The sequence below is a fragment of the Bison bison genome, unplaced genomic scaffold (assembly GCF_000754665.1).
Source record: "Bison bison bison isolate TAMUID 2011002044 unplaced genomic scaffold, Bison_UMD1.0 scf7180017864474, whole genome shotgun sequence".
NCBI lineage: Eukaryota > Metazoa > Chordata > Mammalia > Artiodactyla > Bovidae > Bison > Bison bison.
The window spans coordinates 7,610,132-7,626,660 of NW_011495035.1; the positions used below are offsets into that span (position 1 = coordinate 7,610,132).

A 16,529-nucleotide genomic window follows, 5' to 3' on the forward strand; every position below is an offset into this window, starting at 1 on the left:
AGGTTCATGGTTCACGTATTGCTGAAGCCTGGCTTGGAGAATTTTGAGCATTACTTTACTAGCGTGTGAGATGAGTGCAATTGTGTGGTAGTTTGAGCATTCTTTGGCATTGCCTTTCTTTGGGATTGGAATGAAAACTGACCTTTTCCAGTCCTGTGGCCACTGCTGAGTTTTCCAAATTTGCTGGCAGATTGAGTGCAGCACTTTCACAGCATCATCTTTCAGGATTTGAAATACATATATATGCTCTACTTTTAATAATGAAAATATTTGTCCAAGATATAGTCTACTTCTTCCCAACTAAATCTCTACATATATACATATATATGAAATTACATATATACATTACATCAGTTCAGTTCAGTTGCTCAGTCGTGTCTGACTCTCTGTAACTCCATGGACCACAACATGCCAGACTTCCCTGTCCATCGACAACTCCCCATCCAACCATCTTATCCTCTGTCATCCACTTTTCCCACCTTCAATCTTTCCCAGCATCAGAGTCTTTTCCAGTGAGTCAGTTCTTCACATCAGGTGGCCAACCTATTGGAGTTTCAGCTTCAACATCAGTCCTTCCAATGAATATTTAGGACTGATCTCCTTTAGGATTGACTGGTTGGATCTCCTTGCATCCAAGGGAGTCTCAAGAGTCTTCTCCAACACCACAGTTCAAAAGGATCAATCCTTTGGTGGTCAACTTCATAGTCCAACTCTCACATCCATCCATGACTACTGCAAAAAACACAGTTTTGACTAGATGAACCTTTGTTGGCAAAGTAATGTCTCTGCTTTTTAATATACTATCTAGATTGGTCATAGGTTTTCTTCCAGGGAGCAAGAGTCTTTTAATTTTGTGACTGCAGTCACCATCTGCAGTGATTTTGGAGCCCCCCAAAATAAAAACTGTCACTGTTCCCACTGTTTCCCCATCTATTTGCCATGAAGAGATGGGATTGGATGACTTGATCTTTGTTTTCTGAATGTTGTTTTAAGCCATCAATAGGTTCTTTAATTCTTCTTCACCTTCTGCCATAAGGGTGGTGTCATCTGCATATCTGAGGTCATTGATATTTCTCCCAGCAATCTTGATTCCAGGTTGTGCTTCATCCAGACCGGCATCTCACATGATGTATTCTGCATATAAATTAAATAAGCAGGGTGACAATATACAGCCTTGATGAACTCCTTTCCCTATTTGGAACCAGTCTGTTGTTCCATGTCCAGTTCTAACTGTCAGGAGGCAGGTCAGGTGGTCTGGCATTCCCATTTCTTGAAGAATTTTCCACAGTTTGTTATATCCACACAGTCAAAGGCTTTGGCATGGTCAATAAAGCAGAAATAGATGTTTTTCTGGAACTCTCTTGCTTTTTCCATGATCCAGCGGATGTTGGCAATTTGATCTCTGGTTCCTCTGCCTTTTCTAAAACCAGCTTGAATATCAGGAAGTTCATGGTTCACGTATTGCTGAAGCCTGGCTTGGAGAATTTTGAGCATTACTTTACTAGCGTGTGAGATGAGTGCAATTGTGTGGTAGATGTTTTTATTGGAGAAGGCAATGGCACCCCACTCCAGTACTCTTGCCTGGAAAATCCCATGGACGGAGGAGCCTGGTGGGCTGTAGTCCATGGGGTCGCTAAGAGTGACTTCACTTTCACTTTTCACTTTCAGGCATTGGAGAAGGAAATGGCAACCCACTCCAGTGTCCTTGCCTGGAGAATCCCAGGGATGGGGGAGGCTGTTGGGCTGCCGTCTATGGGGTGGCACAGAGTCGGACACGACTGAAGCGACTTAGCAGCAGCAGCAGCAGCAGCAGATGTTTTTATGGAACTCTCTTGCTTTTTTGATGATCCAGCAGATGTTGGCAATTTGATCTCTGTTCCTCTGCCTTTTCTAAATCTAGCTTGAACATCTGGAAGTTCACAGTTCACATACTATTGAAGACTGGCCTGAAGAATTTTGAGCATTACTTTACTAGCATGTGAGATGATTGTAACTGTGCAGTAGTTTGAACATTCTTTAGCTTTGCCTTTCTTTGGGATTGGAATGAAAACTGACATTTTCCAGTCCCGTGGCCACTGCTGAGTTTTCCAAATTTGCTGGCATATAGAGTGCAGCACTTGCACAGCATCATCTTTTAGGATTTGAAACAGCTTAACTGGAATTCCATCACTTCCACTTGTTTTGCCACAGTTCTGGTTCAGTCTCTACAGGGTCTCTGGGTCCTGGTGCCCACAAGGTTAGTTTGAGACCTCTGAGCATCTCTGGTGGGTAAGGGGTTTGATTCTAAATGCGATTTCATCCCTGCTACTGCCTTGCTGGGGCTTCTTCTTTGCCCTTGTACTTGGGTTATTTTTTTTTTGGTGGGATCCAACATTTTCCACTCAATGGTTGTTCAATAGTGAGTTGTAATTTTGGAGTTCTTGCAGCAGATGAGTGCCCATCCTTCTACTCTGCCATCTTACACATGTCCTTCACTATATATATATATATCAGAGAAGGCAATGGCACCCCGCTCCAGTACTCTTGCCTGGAAAATCCCATGGATGGAGGAGCCTGGTAGGCTGCAGTCCATGGGGTCGCTGAGGGTCAGACACGACTGAGCGACTTCGCTTTTACTTTTCACTTTCATGCATTGGAGGAGGAAATGGCAACCCACTCCAGTGTTCTTGCCTGGAGAATCCCAGGGACGGGGAAGCCTGGTGGGCTGCCGTCTATGGGGTCGCACAGAGTCAGACACGACTGAAGTGACTTAGCATATATATATATATATATATATATATATACATATATATGAAATTTACATATCAGGTCTGGTGATTTTTTTTTAAATTGTCATTCATGAAAAGGAAGCAAAGTGCACAAAAAGAATACTCATTTGGGAAATAATACTTGGAGAGATAAAGAGTATGAGAAATACAATATATTTCTCACACCACTGGCCATCTAGATGGTATTAACACTTGGTGTGTAGATGGAGAACAACAAATTTTTTTGGATATTTCTTCTCAAACATAATAGGTGAAAGTTAAATGTGAGTTTCAACTTTTTCTATTCAGCTGCAAAAGATGTCTGGAAAAGTATCTTTGGTTAGAAAAGTAATATTTACTCTATAAACCTATAAACTTATTACTGTGAAAGAAAGGGCAGTAGATTTTGGTAGACAATTAGCAGTCTCTACAACAATTATTACAACATGTAAATCATATTTATATGTATGTGTGTATGTATATATATATATATATATGTTTTGTTATATGTTTTGTAATTGGTCTTCTACTTTTACCTTTAGTGAATATAATAAGAGCAAAGTCTATGTCTGCTTTATTTACTAATACATCGTTTACCCTTAATACCCTTCCTATCTTTTAGTAGGTATTCAATACAAATTTGTTAAATCACTGACTGACTGACTGAATGAATGAATACAAGTGATTTTCCAGGCAAAGAAACTAAGGTTCAGACAAGTTATACAGTTTAGCCCTTTCTAGAGGCTGCTGCTAAGTCGTTTCAGTCGTGTCCGACTCTAGAGGCTGGGTGACCATTTTCTAGGAATGTTGAATGATTTATAACTCAGATGGATAGCTTAATAAGACAGTTAGTAAGCTCTCTTCCAACACTGAATGTCTATGATTCTTCGGTGTTGTAGGAAATTACAACACTCCAAACAGGACCACGAAGCTGCTTTGTGAAGGAGTAGATCAAGAGAAATTAGAAGATTTACCTTTTTTCTTGGTTCAGTCACATATTATTCTTTCCCTCACAACATTCCAAGCTAAGCTCTCACAGGCTTCATCCCCATATCAAAATGGTTACCATTAATCTAAAATGCTAGAAGATTGCAGCAAACTTGCCACATACCTCTTTTAAATCATGCCTTCCTTGGGCAGAAAAGTAAATATGTGCTGTGTTTAAAAGATTTCCTGTTGAGCTTCAGGCTGCCTGGGAGAATAAAACAGATAGTGAGTTATGTTAATAAATGTCTTTATCATATATTCTGCATAGTTGTACTAAAATAAAAAAAGGAAAGACAAAATTTTGAGAGGTAAAACCAGTGTACATCAATTGATTATCAACTAAATCTTTTGGTCGGACAAGTGTGAGTGTTCATTGCTGTTGCCAGTTTTTTCTTCTTAAAATTTTGTTCTGCAAAGCAATTAGTTCTAAATCTGCTTTTCTGTTTTTCAAGATATCGAAGACTTCGAAACGAAAACAAGAAGCACAGTGTCCGTCCGAGAAGGTCAAGGTGTGGTGCTTCTCTGTGGTCCACCGCCACACTTCGGAGGTATGGTTACTTTCGGTCACACCATTAATTCGGCCACTCAGGGGATAAAGTAGGCATAGTAGTCCTTAGTGCCAGTGGTAGCCCTCCATCAAATCTAAGGGACTATGAAAGTTTTTCTGGCTCATCCTACTGCATCAAGTCCTAATCCAAGTCTTTTCTTCTAAAAACATATTCAATCACTCACTCAACAGATACGTCCTTAAAGAGACGCAGTATGGCCCTGTACACACGTGTGAGCATTGGGGCTTTGCAGTGAAATAATCACAGCTGTAATCTGTGGTTAATCTACATGGCAAAGAACGATTTGTTTAACCTTTTTAGGCTCAATTTACTCAGCTGTAAAGTAGAGATACTAACTGATGCCTATACTATAGGACAGTCATGAGTGTTAAATGAGCTAATGAAACTGTGAAAAGTGAAGTTGCTCAGTCGTGTCCGACTCTTTGCGACACGTGTCCGACTCATTCCTCCATCCATAAAATTTTCCAGGCAAGAGTACTGGAGTGGGTTTCCATTCCCTTCTCCAGGGGTTCTTCCTGACCCAGGGATCGAACCCTGGTCTCCCGCATTGTGGGCAGATGCTTTTACCGTCTGAGCCACCAGGGAAGCCCAAGCTAATGAATGTAAACCAATTAATTTAACAGCCAGGTTTTTATTTTAAAAAGAAAGCTAGGACTGTTATTTTATTTTAATTATTGGGTTCCATGGAGAGGCAAATTTCAATAGCTGTTCTGGAAACCTCATGCTAACTATTGGAAGAGGAAAGTTGCCCCTTTAATTGGAAGAAAATGTTACGGGACACCAAATCAGGTTATCTCCTGATGATGGTAAAAATCAAGCAGTAAATGCTATTTTCTGCTTTGGAAGAATCTGGATTAACTGGTAAACTATCCAGTTGCCAGGGATCTAAAGCACCCACTGATTCTCACCCCACTGGTTTGCAATTTCTTAAAATCTGGAGAGTTTGGTACAATTTGGTAGATTCTCAGCCAGCTGTGATCCTGGAGGAAGTCAGTGTAAAAATATCCATAAAGTCATTTCAGTTAGTACGATCCGATATTACACTATGTTATGAAAGTGAAAGCCTCTTAGTTGTGTCCTACTCTTTGCGACCTCATTGAGGATACAGCCCCTGGAATTCTCCAGGCCAGAATACTGGAGTGGGTAGCCTTTCCTGTCTCCAGGGAATCTTCACAACACAGACATCCAACCCAGGTCTCCCACATTGCAGGAGGATTCTTCCAGCTGAGCCACAAGGGGAGCCCAAGAATACTGGAGTGGATAGCCTATCTCTTCTCCAGGGGATCTTCCCGACCCAGAAATTGAACCAGGGTCTCCTGCATTGCAGGTGGATCCTTTACCAACTGAGCTATGAGGGGAAAGCCACACCATGTTATAGTTCAGTTCAGTTCAGTTGCTCAGTCGTGTCTGACTCTTTGCAACCCCATGGAAGCATGCCAGGCTTCCCTGTCCATTACCAACTCCCAAGGCCTTCTCAAACTCATGTCCATCAAGTCAGTGATGCCATCCAAACATTTCGTCCTCTGTCCTCCCCTTCTCCTCCTGCCTTCAATTTTTCTCAGCATCAGGGTCTTTTCCAAGGAGTCCATTCTTAGCATCAGGTGGCTAAAGTATTGGAATTTCAGCTTTAGCATTAGTCCTTCCAATGAATATTCAGGACTGATTTCCTTTACGATGGACTAGTTGGATCTTCTTGCAGTCAAGGGACTCTCAAGAGTCTTCTCCAACACCACAGTTTAAAAGCATCAACTCTTCGGTGCTCAGCTTTCTAGTCCAACTCTCACATCCATACATGACTACTAGAAAAATCATAGCTTTGACTAGACAGACCTTTGTTGACAAAGTAATATCTCTGCTTTTTAATATGCTATCTAGGTTGGTCATAGCTTTTCTTCCAAGGAGCAAGCATCTTTTAATTTCATGGCTGTAGTCACCATCAGCAGTGATTTTGGAGCCCCAAATCACTATATGATAATAAAGTATGTCACTGTTTCCATTGTTTCCCCATCTATTTGCCATGAAGTGATGGGACCAGATGCCATGATCTTAGTTTTTTGAAGTACTGTTATAGTTAATTTAATAATAATAGCAAGTACTTACACAGTACAGATCTAAATACTTTATATGTTTTAGATTTTTAATTCTGTAGAACTACTAGTCGAGGGAGATACTATGATGTTTCTTGTTTTATGGATGAGAATACTAAGATACAGAGAGGGTAAGTAAATGGTCCAGTGTCATGAATCTTGTAATCATGAAGCCAGACATCAAATCCATGCAGTCTGGGTCCCAGACCCTGGATAGATCCTAACCACCAATGTCTCTTATAATTGATTTCCACTTTAGAACACGAGGATTTTTGGAAACAGATGGACAAATTTTAAGAAATAAGTGAAAACAACTTTTCTTCTAATATTAAAACAAATATTATTTATGATCCTTCACAAACTTGAAGTTATTTTTGCCATTACTTTCAGTGTCATACAATCTTGTGAAATGCTAACACAAAAAGAAAAAAAAACAAACATACAAACCCTAATTGGAAGTTAGAAATATTTTTATTCAATATTATTACAGAGTGGTATGTCACTTTGCTCACTAGCAATATTAGGGAAGAGTTACAATACTTTCAACGTTACCTGATAAAATGATATTATTCCAGAGCACACAAAAATTTGATAGTGCTTATTTTTTAACAATTAAAAAAGAAGTGAAAGTGAAGTCGCTCAGTCGTGTCCAACTCTTTGCGACCCCATGGACTGTAGCCTGCCAGGCTCCTCCATCCATTGGATTCTCCAGGCAAGACTAATGGAGTGGGTTGCCATTTCCATCTCCAGGAGATCTTCCCGACACAGAGATCGAACCTGAGTCTCCCGCACTGCAGGCAGACTCTTTACCATCTGAGCCACCAGGGGCTCCATTTTTTAACATTAGGAAGGTTATTTTCCAGTACCATAATCTAAGACAAATCATGCAAATCGTGTTTGTTTGTACTGTCGGTCTATGTCATTTTATACTCTGACATTGGTCAAAGAGACTTGACAGAATCATAGACTAGTTTCAACTTTGTTTGAAAAAGTTCAACTTTTTCAACTAGTTCAACTAGTTTCAACTTTTTTACTCTAAATAGGAACAGCAGACATGTAAAATACTTCTAAATGAATGTCATTATATTTTTAAAAGGCAGTAAAGTAGGAGAAGATTTCCCTGGTCACCTTGTCACCTACCAGTGAAGAAGTATATGTTGATCTTTTTTTTTTTTTTAATTTTAATTGGAGGCTAATTACATTACAATATTGTGGTGGGTTTTGCCATACATTCACGTGAATCAGCCATGGGTGTACATGTGTTCCCCATCCTGACCCTCCTTCCCACCCCCGTCCCCATCCCATCCCTCAGGGTCATCCCAGTGCACCAGCCCTGAGCACCCTGCCTCACGCATCAAACTTTTCAAGTATGTAAAACTTTCATTTTAACAGTGCCTATTTAATGTCATGAAATTAACTCACAGATATACAAAACCTACCTGAAATTAAGTCTGTTATAACTGAATAATGAGTACCTGTTGCATACAAATTATGACAAATTTGACTGATACCAAATTCTGTTTTGCAATATATAATGCTCTAGCAGGATTCCAAAGGCATTTATCAATATTGACTTCATCCAGGTATTACAAGGATTTTCTTCTAAGAGCCATGGCTTTCTCATATCTACAATGACAGGAATGCTGGAATACTATTCATTTTTCCTTCATATCTCTCTCAGATCAAAACTGAGGGGATTATTGACACCATTTGCCTCAATTATACAAAGAATTATTAATTCTTTAAAGTATTAATAGAGTAATTGATTCATTAAATGTTAATAATGGCAATAATAACTACCAGTTGTTGAATTGTTACCCTCAGCAAGCACTATAGGGCTTTCCATTTATTTTCTCATTCCCAGTATTCCAATAATTAAGAATAATAATTTTAAAATAAGAACACTGAGACTCAGACTAAATCAATTTTTAATTAGTAAATAAAGACAAGATTCCAACCCAGAACTTTCTGACTTCAAAAATTGCCAGTGGATAAACTCTGTGGTTAATTCTTCAACCTCAATTTATTTATTAGTTTCAAGAATCTTACACCTCCAAGTTTGCTAAAAGCCCTAAGAGTGTCTTTACATCATTAAAACAACTCATTTTTATTTTTTCCTCACCTTTTTGTGAGGGTGAATTGTGCAAAGAAAAACCTCAAGAAAGAAAAGGAATGTATTTGTCAGATAAGCTTTAAATTGCATTAGTGGACAGCTAGTTGGAAGTGGGCCAACTCTACATACAGACATTGTCTATCTTTGTCTGTAATTTTCCTTGTATTTTATATATATATATATAATTCTAAGCTCATTCAGGTGGTTGGGTGAATTCATTTCCTTAGAGTTGTAGGCCTAAGGTCCCCATGTCCTTTCTGGTCAGCTGTCAAGGGCCACTCTCATTTTATAGAAGCTGCCCACACTTCTTGCCACAGGCCTCTACATTGTCAAAACCAGCAACAGCGAATCTCCTTTGCATCAGTTCCCTGTAATAATTCAAATCTATCTAACCCTATCCAGTCCCAGAAAGGGCTCATCTGAATAGGTCAGCACCATCAAAGATAAAGCCACTTTTCCAAGTCAAGTGTGCCATCTATTCTAACATAATCATGAGGGCTCACCATATTCATAAATCCCATCATACTCAGATGGTGGGCAAGGGTCAGTGGGGGGTATTTTAGAATTCTGTCAGCCATAATTCACTTTCCTTCCTTTATTTCCATCTCTCTAAAGGCTCCATATTTGCCTGCACACCTGGCAGTCATAAGGACATGCCCTAGAAGTATACCAACTGGGACAGACAAAGTCAGCAGGGCAAGATGGAGTAAATGTTGGCAAGGCCAAATTTATTCTTATATCCAGTATGTGAGTAGCAAAGACTCGCTGTAAATATTAATAAAGCTTCTCATAGAGAAAGGTGCTATAGACTCCATAGTTCTAGAAGGCCATATGAGCTGAAATTCTCATATCATTTTTTGAAAAATTTGGTTCTGTTGTATGTGTACCTGGTATGTATGGTCTATGTACCTAGTCCACAGCAGTGAATCCCTCAAGGTGTTCAGTAACATGTGAAAAATCATATTAAATGTGAAATCAGAACATCCTGAATTCTTCATGCTTTCTCTCTAATGTGTTCACAAAAAACTTGCATTTTTTTCCTTAACAAGGCATGTCAAATATATTTCAGTCTTTTTATATATTGTTTTTAAAAAAACTTTGGGACAGTAAGAAAAATACCAACTAGGCTGAACACTAGACATTTACCCAACAAAGAATAACTCCAGGACCCAAACTAACAAACAAACAAAAGAAAGTGTGTAAATGGATTTCCCATGAAAATAATTGGTCATGACTCAATGAAATAGTAGAATAATCAGCATAAGCCAAACCAAAGCAATGCTGTTATATGGATGTCCTTTCTTTCAAATAAATGACAGGATATCTCAGTAGACATTCTTATGGACAATTTTTAAGGCAACAACAAATGCAGACCCAGGAAGGGAGGATTTACAGATAAAGTTTATTTTAGCAGAAAGGTACCCACAGTGGAAAAGAAGAGAAGCCTAGGCAATAATACCAGAACACAAAATTGGCACGTTCTGCTGTATCTCTTAGAAATGTGATTTTTGGAAACACAACGGGAACCATTTGCTTTACTCTGTGGAGAGAAGCGTATTTTCTTCCATAATTCTACTTCCTTAGCAGAGATAAGCTCCTTGAATGTGACTGAATATATGCCAGAAGAGACGGACTCATTCTTCCTTTCTGTTCTCCTAAAATATGACTTCAAAATACTTCAGAGAAATGTCAGTTATAATGAAGGTGTGGTGGAAAGAACACACTGGGTTGAAACATTTCATTCCCCATTAGACCTCATTTTCCTTTCTCCTAAACTCTCTCGCTGGTAGTCTATGACTTCATTTATCTTCACACAATATTTAAAAATCCCTTCCATTATCTGCTATATGTTTTATCCTTAATTTGGATATACACCTCAGTAAAATACAATTCTCTTACTTAGCTTCTTGGTTCTTGGCAGAACTAAAATTTGGATACTCAACTAAATAAAACCCTTTTCTTTCCTCCACAATGTCTTTAGAGAATTCTAAGGTCATTCCTAGAAACACATATTCATGTGACAAAAAAATGGCAATATAACATTTATTTTACTTATTCATATGGGGGAGGGGGTCACAGCTTTGGAATGGCCTTTGAACTGCTATGCAGAAAGGTCTTTATCTCTTGAGATCTCACTCAGCTCAAGGGTGAGCTTTTGTTAACATCCTTCATCACCTGTAACAAAGATTCTGCACAAGTCAGTTTGCAACAGGACTGAAAATGGAGTTTCCTCTGAATTTTTAAAATGAACATAAAACTCTTGAAGCAAAAGCTATTGCATGAATCTGAAAATAAGCAGTCAATAGATCTTCATGAGTGCAGTGAATGAGTCTGGCCTCACATGAAATTTTGTTTAAAAATGACAGGGTATAGAAATGATGCATGTTGTCTAAAATAATTAAAATCACCTTCACTGTGAAATCACAGTTTTATCATATTGAAAGTAAAGCAACATTCTTTCTCTTTATTTTCTGGATATAAAACTCTCAATCCTGGGCTCATAAAAATCGTAGGTTTAAAATTTGTTTTAGAGGAAATGTTCCATTCTTTCCTCAGATACAACTTTTAGGTTTGTTGAACAATTGGATTTATGCCAGTAGTTAGGAGCATCTATGTCTGTAGTAGAAAGATAACACTACTGTTTGAGCACAGCATCTGTATTTGCGTCAATAAAAATATTGACGATTCAAACTAAATTGAAAATCATTCTCAGCAAAGTCTCAAAATTGTGTTCAAGAATAAAGAGGACAATCGTATTGTCCTATTGAGAAAACATGCTAAATTTTCATATCTTCTTCCTACCAGTTAGTTTTTTTGTTGTTTTTGTTTTTTCTACTTCTAAATATATCACAATGGTGAAGGTAGGTCAAATTGGCAGTGGCAATATTCCTTGTGAATGTTGCTTGAGTGGGTAAAATTTTTAGGTAAATATGCCCAACAGTTTCCTGTTGGCATAATAATAGTGATAATAACCATCATTATTGAACTTCTACCATATATTCACTCAAGGAATATTTATTATGTACTTACTAAGGGCCACTCATTTTACTGAGGTTTAGGGATATGGTGGAGAACAAAGCAACAAAGTCCTTCACTCCATGAATCTTACAGTAAAAATTATAATAGAAAATATAAGTATGGCCAATGATGATAAAAGCGTGGGAGAAAAATAAAGAGCATAGGGAGTGAATGGGTGTTGCTGATGTCTTCTACTAAAAGACCAAAGACGCCTTCACTGACATTTGAGAAAAGAACTAGAGGAATGAGTGAGACACTGAGAAAAGCAGTTTGGGGAGTAGGAGCAGCACACACAAAGGTCCTGGGTAGGACTATGTCCCACATGATGGAAGAACAGGAATGAGGTGTGTGTGGCTGAAGAAAGCTGAGCAAACAGGAGGGTAGATGAAGATGTAGGCACTACTCTCAAGATGTTTTGCAGCCTTTGGATTTTCCTTTGAGTGAAATTAAAATGCACTACATGATAGTCAGCATACAACCACTTAAAAAGTGATTACAGTGATTCAGGTTAGAGTTAATAGTGACTCAAGCCAGGATGAGAGCAGTGGGCAGGTGGAAAGTAGCCATATTCAGGATAAATTTAGAGCGTATAGCTGCAATAACTTCCTGAAAGATTAAATGTAGATTTTAAGATAAAGACATGTGTAAAAGATAACTCCAAACTGAGCAGTTGGAAGAATGAAGTTCCATGTACAGGGATAAGGTCAATAAAGGGGGAGCAGGTTTTGGGGTGAGGGAAATCAGGGATTTGTTTTAAAACGTGTTAACTTACAAATGTCTAACTTCAGACCAAAAACTTCCAATAGGCAGCTGAACTGATATGTGTAGGCAGAAAGTTCTGGTCTGAAGAACTAAATTTGGAAGTCATCTTATGTAAATAGTATTTAACACCACACAGTTGGAAATGTATGAGTACCTACTATACACTGGGAGTTTGGGTTTCCCTGGTGATTCAGACAGTAAAGAATCCGCCTGCAATACAAGTGACCCAGGTTTGATCCCTGGGTCATGAAGATTCCCTGGAGAAGGAATAGCTACCCCGTCCAGTATTCTTGCCTTGAGAATTCCATGGGGAGAGAAGCCTGGAAGGCTTACAGGCCCTGAGGTCACATAGAGTTGGACACGACTGAGTGATTAATAATTTCACTTTCATACACTGAGAGCTCAGCTCAGCCTTTGGTATACCCCAGCTCATGTAATACTTTCAAGAAAAATTTCTCCAATTTAAAATAGAGCAACTGTGTTAAAGAGGTTAGTGCTAACTTGGCCAAGATTGTGTGTCTGGAATTCAAAGGATTGTATCTAAATATCACTGCAGTTTTTCCCCTGCCTAATTTTGTCTGGCATAATCTGACCACAGTTCAGTTCAGTTCAGTTACTCAGTCGTGTCCGACTCTTTGCAACCTCAAGAATCGCAGCATGCCAGGCTTCCCTGTCCATCACCAACTCCCAAAATTTACTCAAACGCATTTCCACTGAGTCAGTGATGTCATCCAGCCATCTCATCCTCTGTCATCCCCTTCTCCTTCTGCCTTCAATCTTTCCCAGCATCAGGGTCTTTTCAAATGAGTCAGTTCTTCGCATCAGGTGGCCAAATACAGCCTATTACCACTTATTTAACCCAGAGTTTCTCAATATTGGTACTATTGACAACTTAGGACAAGATATTTCTTTTCACAAGGCTTATCCTGTGCATTGTTAAGATATTAATGGCATCCTTGGCCTGTACCCACTTGATGTGAGTAGCACTCACTCTCCACTTGTAAGAATGAGAAAATGGCTCTGCTGCTGCTGCTTCTAAGTCGCTTCAGTTGTGTCCGACTCTTGTGACCCCAGAGATGACAGCCCACCAGGCTCCCCCATCCCTGGGATTCTCCAAGCAAGAACACTGGAGTGGGTTGCCATTTCCTTCTCCAATGCATGAAAATGAAAAGTGAAAGTGAAGTCGCTCAGTCATGTCCAACTCTTAGCGACCCCATGGACTGAAGCCTACCAAGCTCCTCTGCCCATGGGATTTTCCAGGCAAGAGTACTGGAGTGGGGTGCCATTGTCTCCTTTAGAAAATGGCTCTAGACACTGACAAATATCCCTAGATGATCAAACTCACCTCTGGTGGAGATCCACTGGTATTGCCCAGGTCTTACGTTCACTATTTTAAGCTCACCCATGGAGAATGGAAACTGAGGAGGAAACAAGTCTAGTCCTTCTGTATTTTGCCCCATGACTCACCCTGGCTTCCTTAGAATTGGAGCATACCTTGAACTTTATTCAGAAGTTGCCTGGGTTTTCATTCCTTCTTCAGGAAGGATTTACCAGTACCAAAGCTGTCCTAGGATTCATTGGAAGCTAGTAACCATAGGAACTCAGAGGGCCTTTACTTAGTGGCTGTCTGTCCTGGAGAAGAAAATGGCAACCCACTCCAATACTCTTGCCTGGGAAATCTCATGGACAGAGGAGCCTGGCAGGCTACAGTCCATGGAATCACAAAAGAGTTGGACATGACTGAGCAACTAAACATTAACAACAAATCCTAGAAACTCAGAGGGCCTTTACTTAGTGGTTGTTTGTAGGGCACAAAGGCAATCATCTCCATGATTCCAAACAGGAGGTGTTGTAAATCTAAAGGCATCTAATAAAGTCTAGGTGGTCAAGCAGTAATTGTGGAACAAATGGGAACTCAACTAGGAGTGATTATAAAGGTGTCGGGCCAGTTTTCTGGCTTGCATCATAAACTTGCTCAGCACCAATATCAATGACTTCAACCCAGAAAAGAAATTATTCTTCTTGGATTAGGTCTTTACCACTGAGCTAGCATAACCATGATTTACCACCTAAGAGCCAGTCACATTTAACCCTGGAGCACTACACAAGGTTTGCAGTAAAGTACACTCATATCGGAATATTCCAAAGGGGGGATTTATCCACTAAATCTGAGCACTGTGCTTCAGATTCTTTATTCTGCTCATTTATTTTCTACCTCAAGAAACATGCTACCAATTTTGAGACCCTTTCTATAGCGCCAGTAGAAGTTCTCAGTGTCGGTGTTTATTTTTACGGGTTTCTTTCCCATGAGATGCTTCCCCTCTAATAAAAATTACATCCCATATAATGGGTATACTTGCATGTATCTTTGTGTTTGTATTTTCAATATCAGAGTACAAGATATAGGGCTATAAAAGATGTCAAAACATAATCAGGCTCTGGGGAAAATAGGATTTTTTGTATGCTTGGCAGAGCAGCCGATAGTATTCAATTGCTTACTGCAGATCTTCCATTTCTAATAATAATAAAATTATAGAGGATGGTGTCAGTGTGAAACTACAGACAATGGCTCAGTGAAGACCAATTATCCTTCAGTTCTAATGTTCATGCTGAATCATCACAGGGAAAATACATCACAATCATTAATAACAGATAAATGTCATAGATGGTGGAGAAAATATTTAAAAATTCAGCGATTTCAACTTAAGTGGCTCATGAATTATACATTTAATTAAGAAAAGCCAAATGGGAAGGATTTTAAACTTCCAATTTGCAAGGTATTTTTCTTCTTTCCCCATTAAAAAATATACAAATTAAGCACAGCAGTGGCTGATGATGGGAAAAAAAAAAAGATAAAGGCCCCCATTGCAGGCTGGCTGTTTGGATGAATGGGAAAAGGCAGCCAGTGGGGAGAAGGCAGCAGGGCAGGATGAAAAATAATGGTGACAGGAAGGGCTTGCAACTTTGCACCTTCACTAGTTCCCAGAAGGGTGCAAAAGGACACCTGGAGTCTAGTCTCAGAGCTACTGTCGTCTTCCTTTCTGCTTATTTGCCCGTAAACTGAGGGGGTTGGGCTGGAAGAAATTTCAGGTCCCTACCATTCCAGACATGCCATGAATCTGTGAGTCGAGGAACACACTCTTCTACTTCCTACACACCACCTGAAGGGAACTATACAAGGTGACCACCATTCTATCAAGCCTTCCCTAGTGTGATCTCCCAGAGAAGACTGAATTTTACCAGCAATGATTTTCAAAGCAGAATTTCCTCACTACCAACACCCGCTGGGAATCTGTTATCAATGCAAATTTTCTGGGCCCTCCTCAGACCTAATGATTGAGAAACTCATTAGTTTATGGTTTTCCAAGTCCTCCAGGTGATAGTGATACACATTGAAGTTTTAAAATCTCTGCTCTAGAGAGACCTTCATAGAGAGGAGAATTACTAACTACAGGTTTTGCAAGTGTGTTCTCTTCCCTGTTAATAGTAGCTATAAGCTTGTTGGAGTAATTTTGAATAGCAGGTTAATCATTTATTCTACAAGATTCTGAGGAATTCGAACCCATGATGGGCAATATGATAGGGGAGGGAATGTGAAGAACAACTGGCCTAGATGTGAGAGGGCTCAGATATGCAGGGAGCTGGGATTTTGGAAGTCTGATGGCAAGAAAGAAGAATTAGACATTAGAAGGACAAAGGTTCAAGTTCTATCCCTTTGTACATGTTCACAGTATAATTTGGGGAAATTACATTTATACCCCTAGCTCCAGTATCCTTCCTATAGGGAAGGATATGTAGTAGCAGGCATATTTGCAATAGCCAATTAACCTCACAAAACAAACTGTAGGAATGATGAAACAAGTATGAAACAAGTGCTTCTATTTTTTCAAATTATTCCTTATGTCATCTTCCTTATTTCTGAACACATTCTTCAAGTAGCTTCTAAATATCCCACTATTGAAGAAGGATACACTACATGTAGGAACAGATTAGAAAGCTTTAGTAGTAAGGTAAAAATGAATTCCCCTAGGGAGAGGTGAAAATTATAGTCTCTGGCCCCAAGATTATAGGGTAAAAGTATACAAAGATTTCCTGAGCACCAGTGGCAATGTGTAATTTCTGTTGAGCGAAAGGAGTTGCTTTGGATTTCAGAGGGCTAGAACTTATTCCTCTTCCCACAGAGGCATCGATGAAAGATACCTAAGCTGAACAGAGCCCTGGGAATTTGCTCAAGATTTGTCTTTAT

The 16,529-nt window shown here is 39.3% G+C and overlaps 1 protein-coding gene across 2 annotated transcripts in view; it reads left to right on the plus strand.

The window, feature by feature from the left end:
* The window catches only part of CNTN6 (contactin 6), a 320,078-nt gene that overhangs the window by 185,146 nt on the left and 118,403 nt on the right, over positions 1-16,529 (plus strand). For both annotated transcript variants that reach the window (XM_010862021.1, XM_010862022.1), the window contains one exon: positions 4,187-4,282. In XM_010862021.1, coding sequence (XP_010860323.1) covers positions 4,187-4,282 — 96 coding nt within the window. The remainder of the gene's footprint in view (positions 1-4,186; positions 4,283-16,529) is intronic.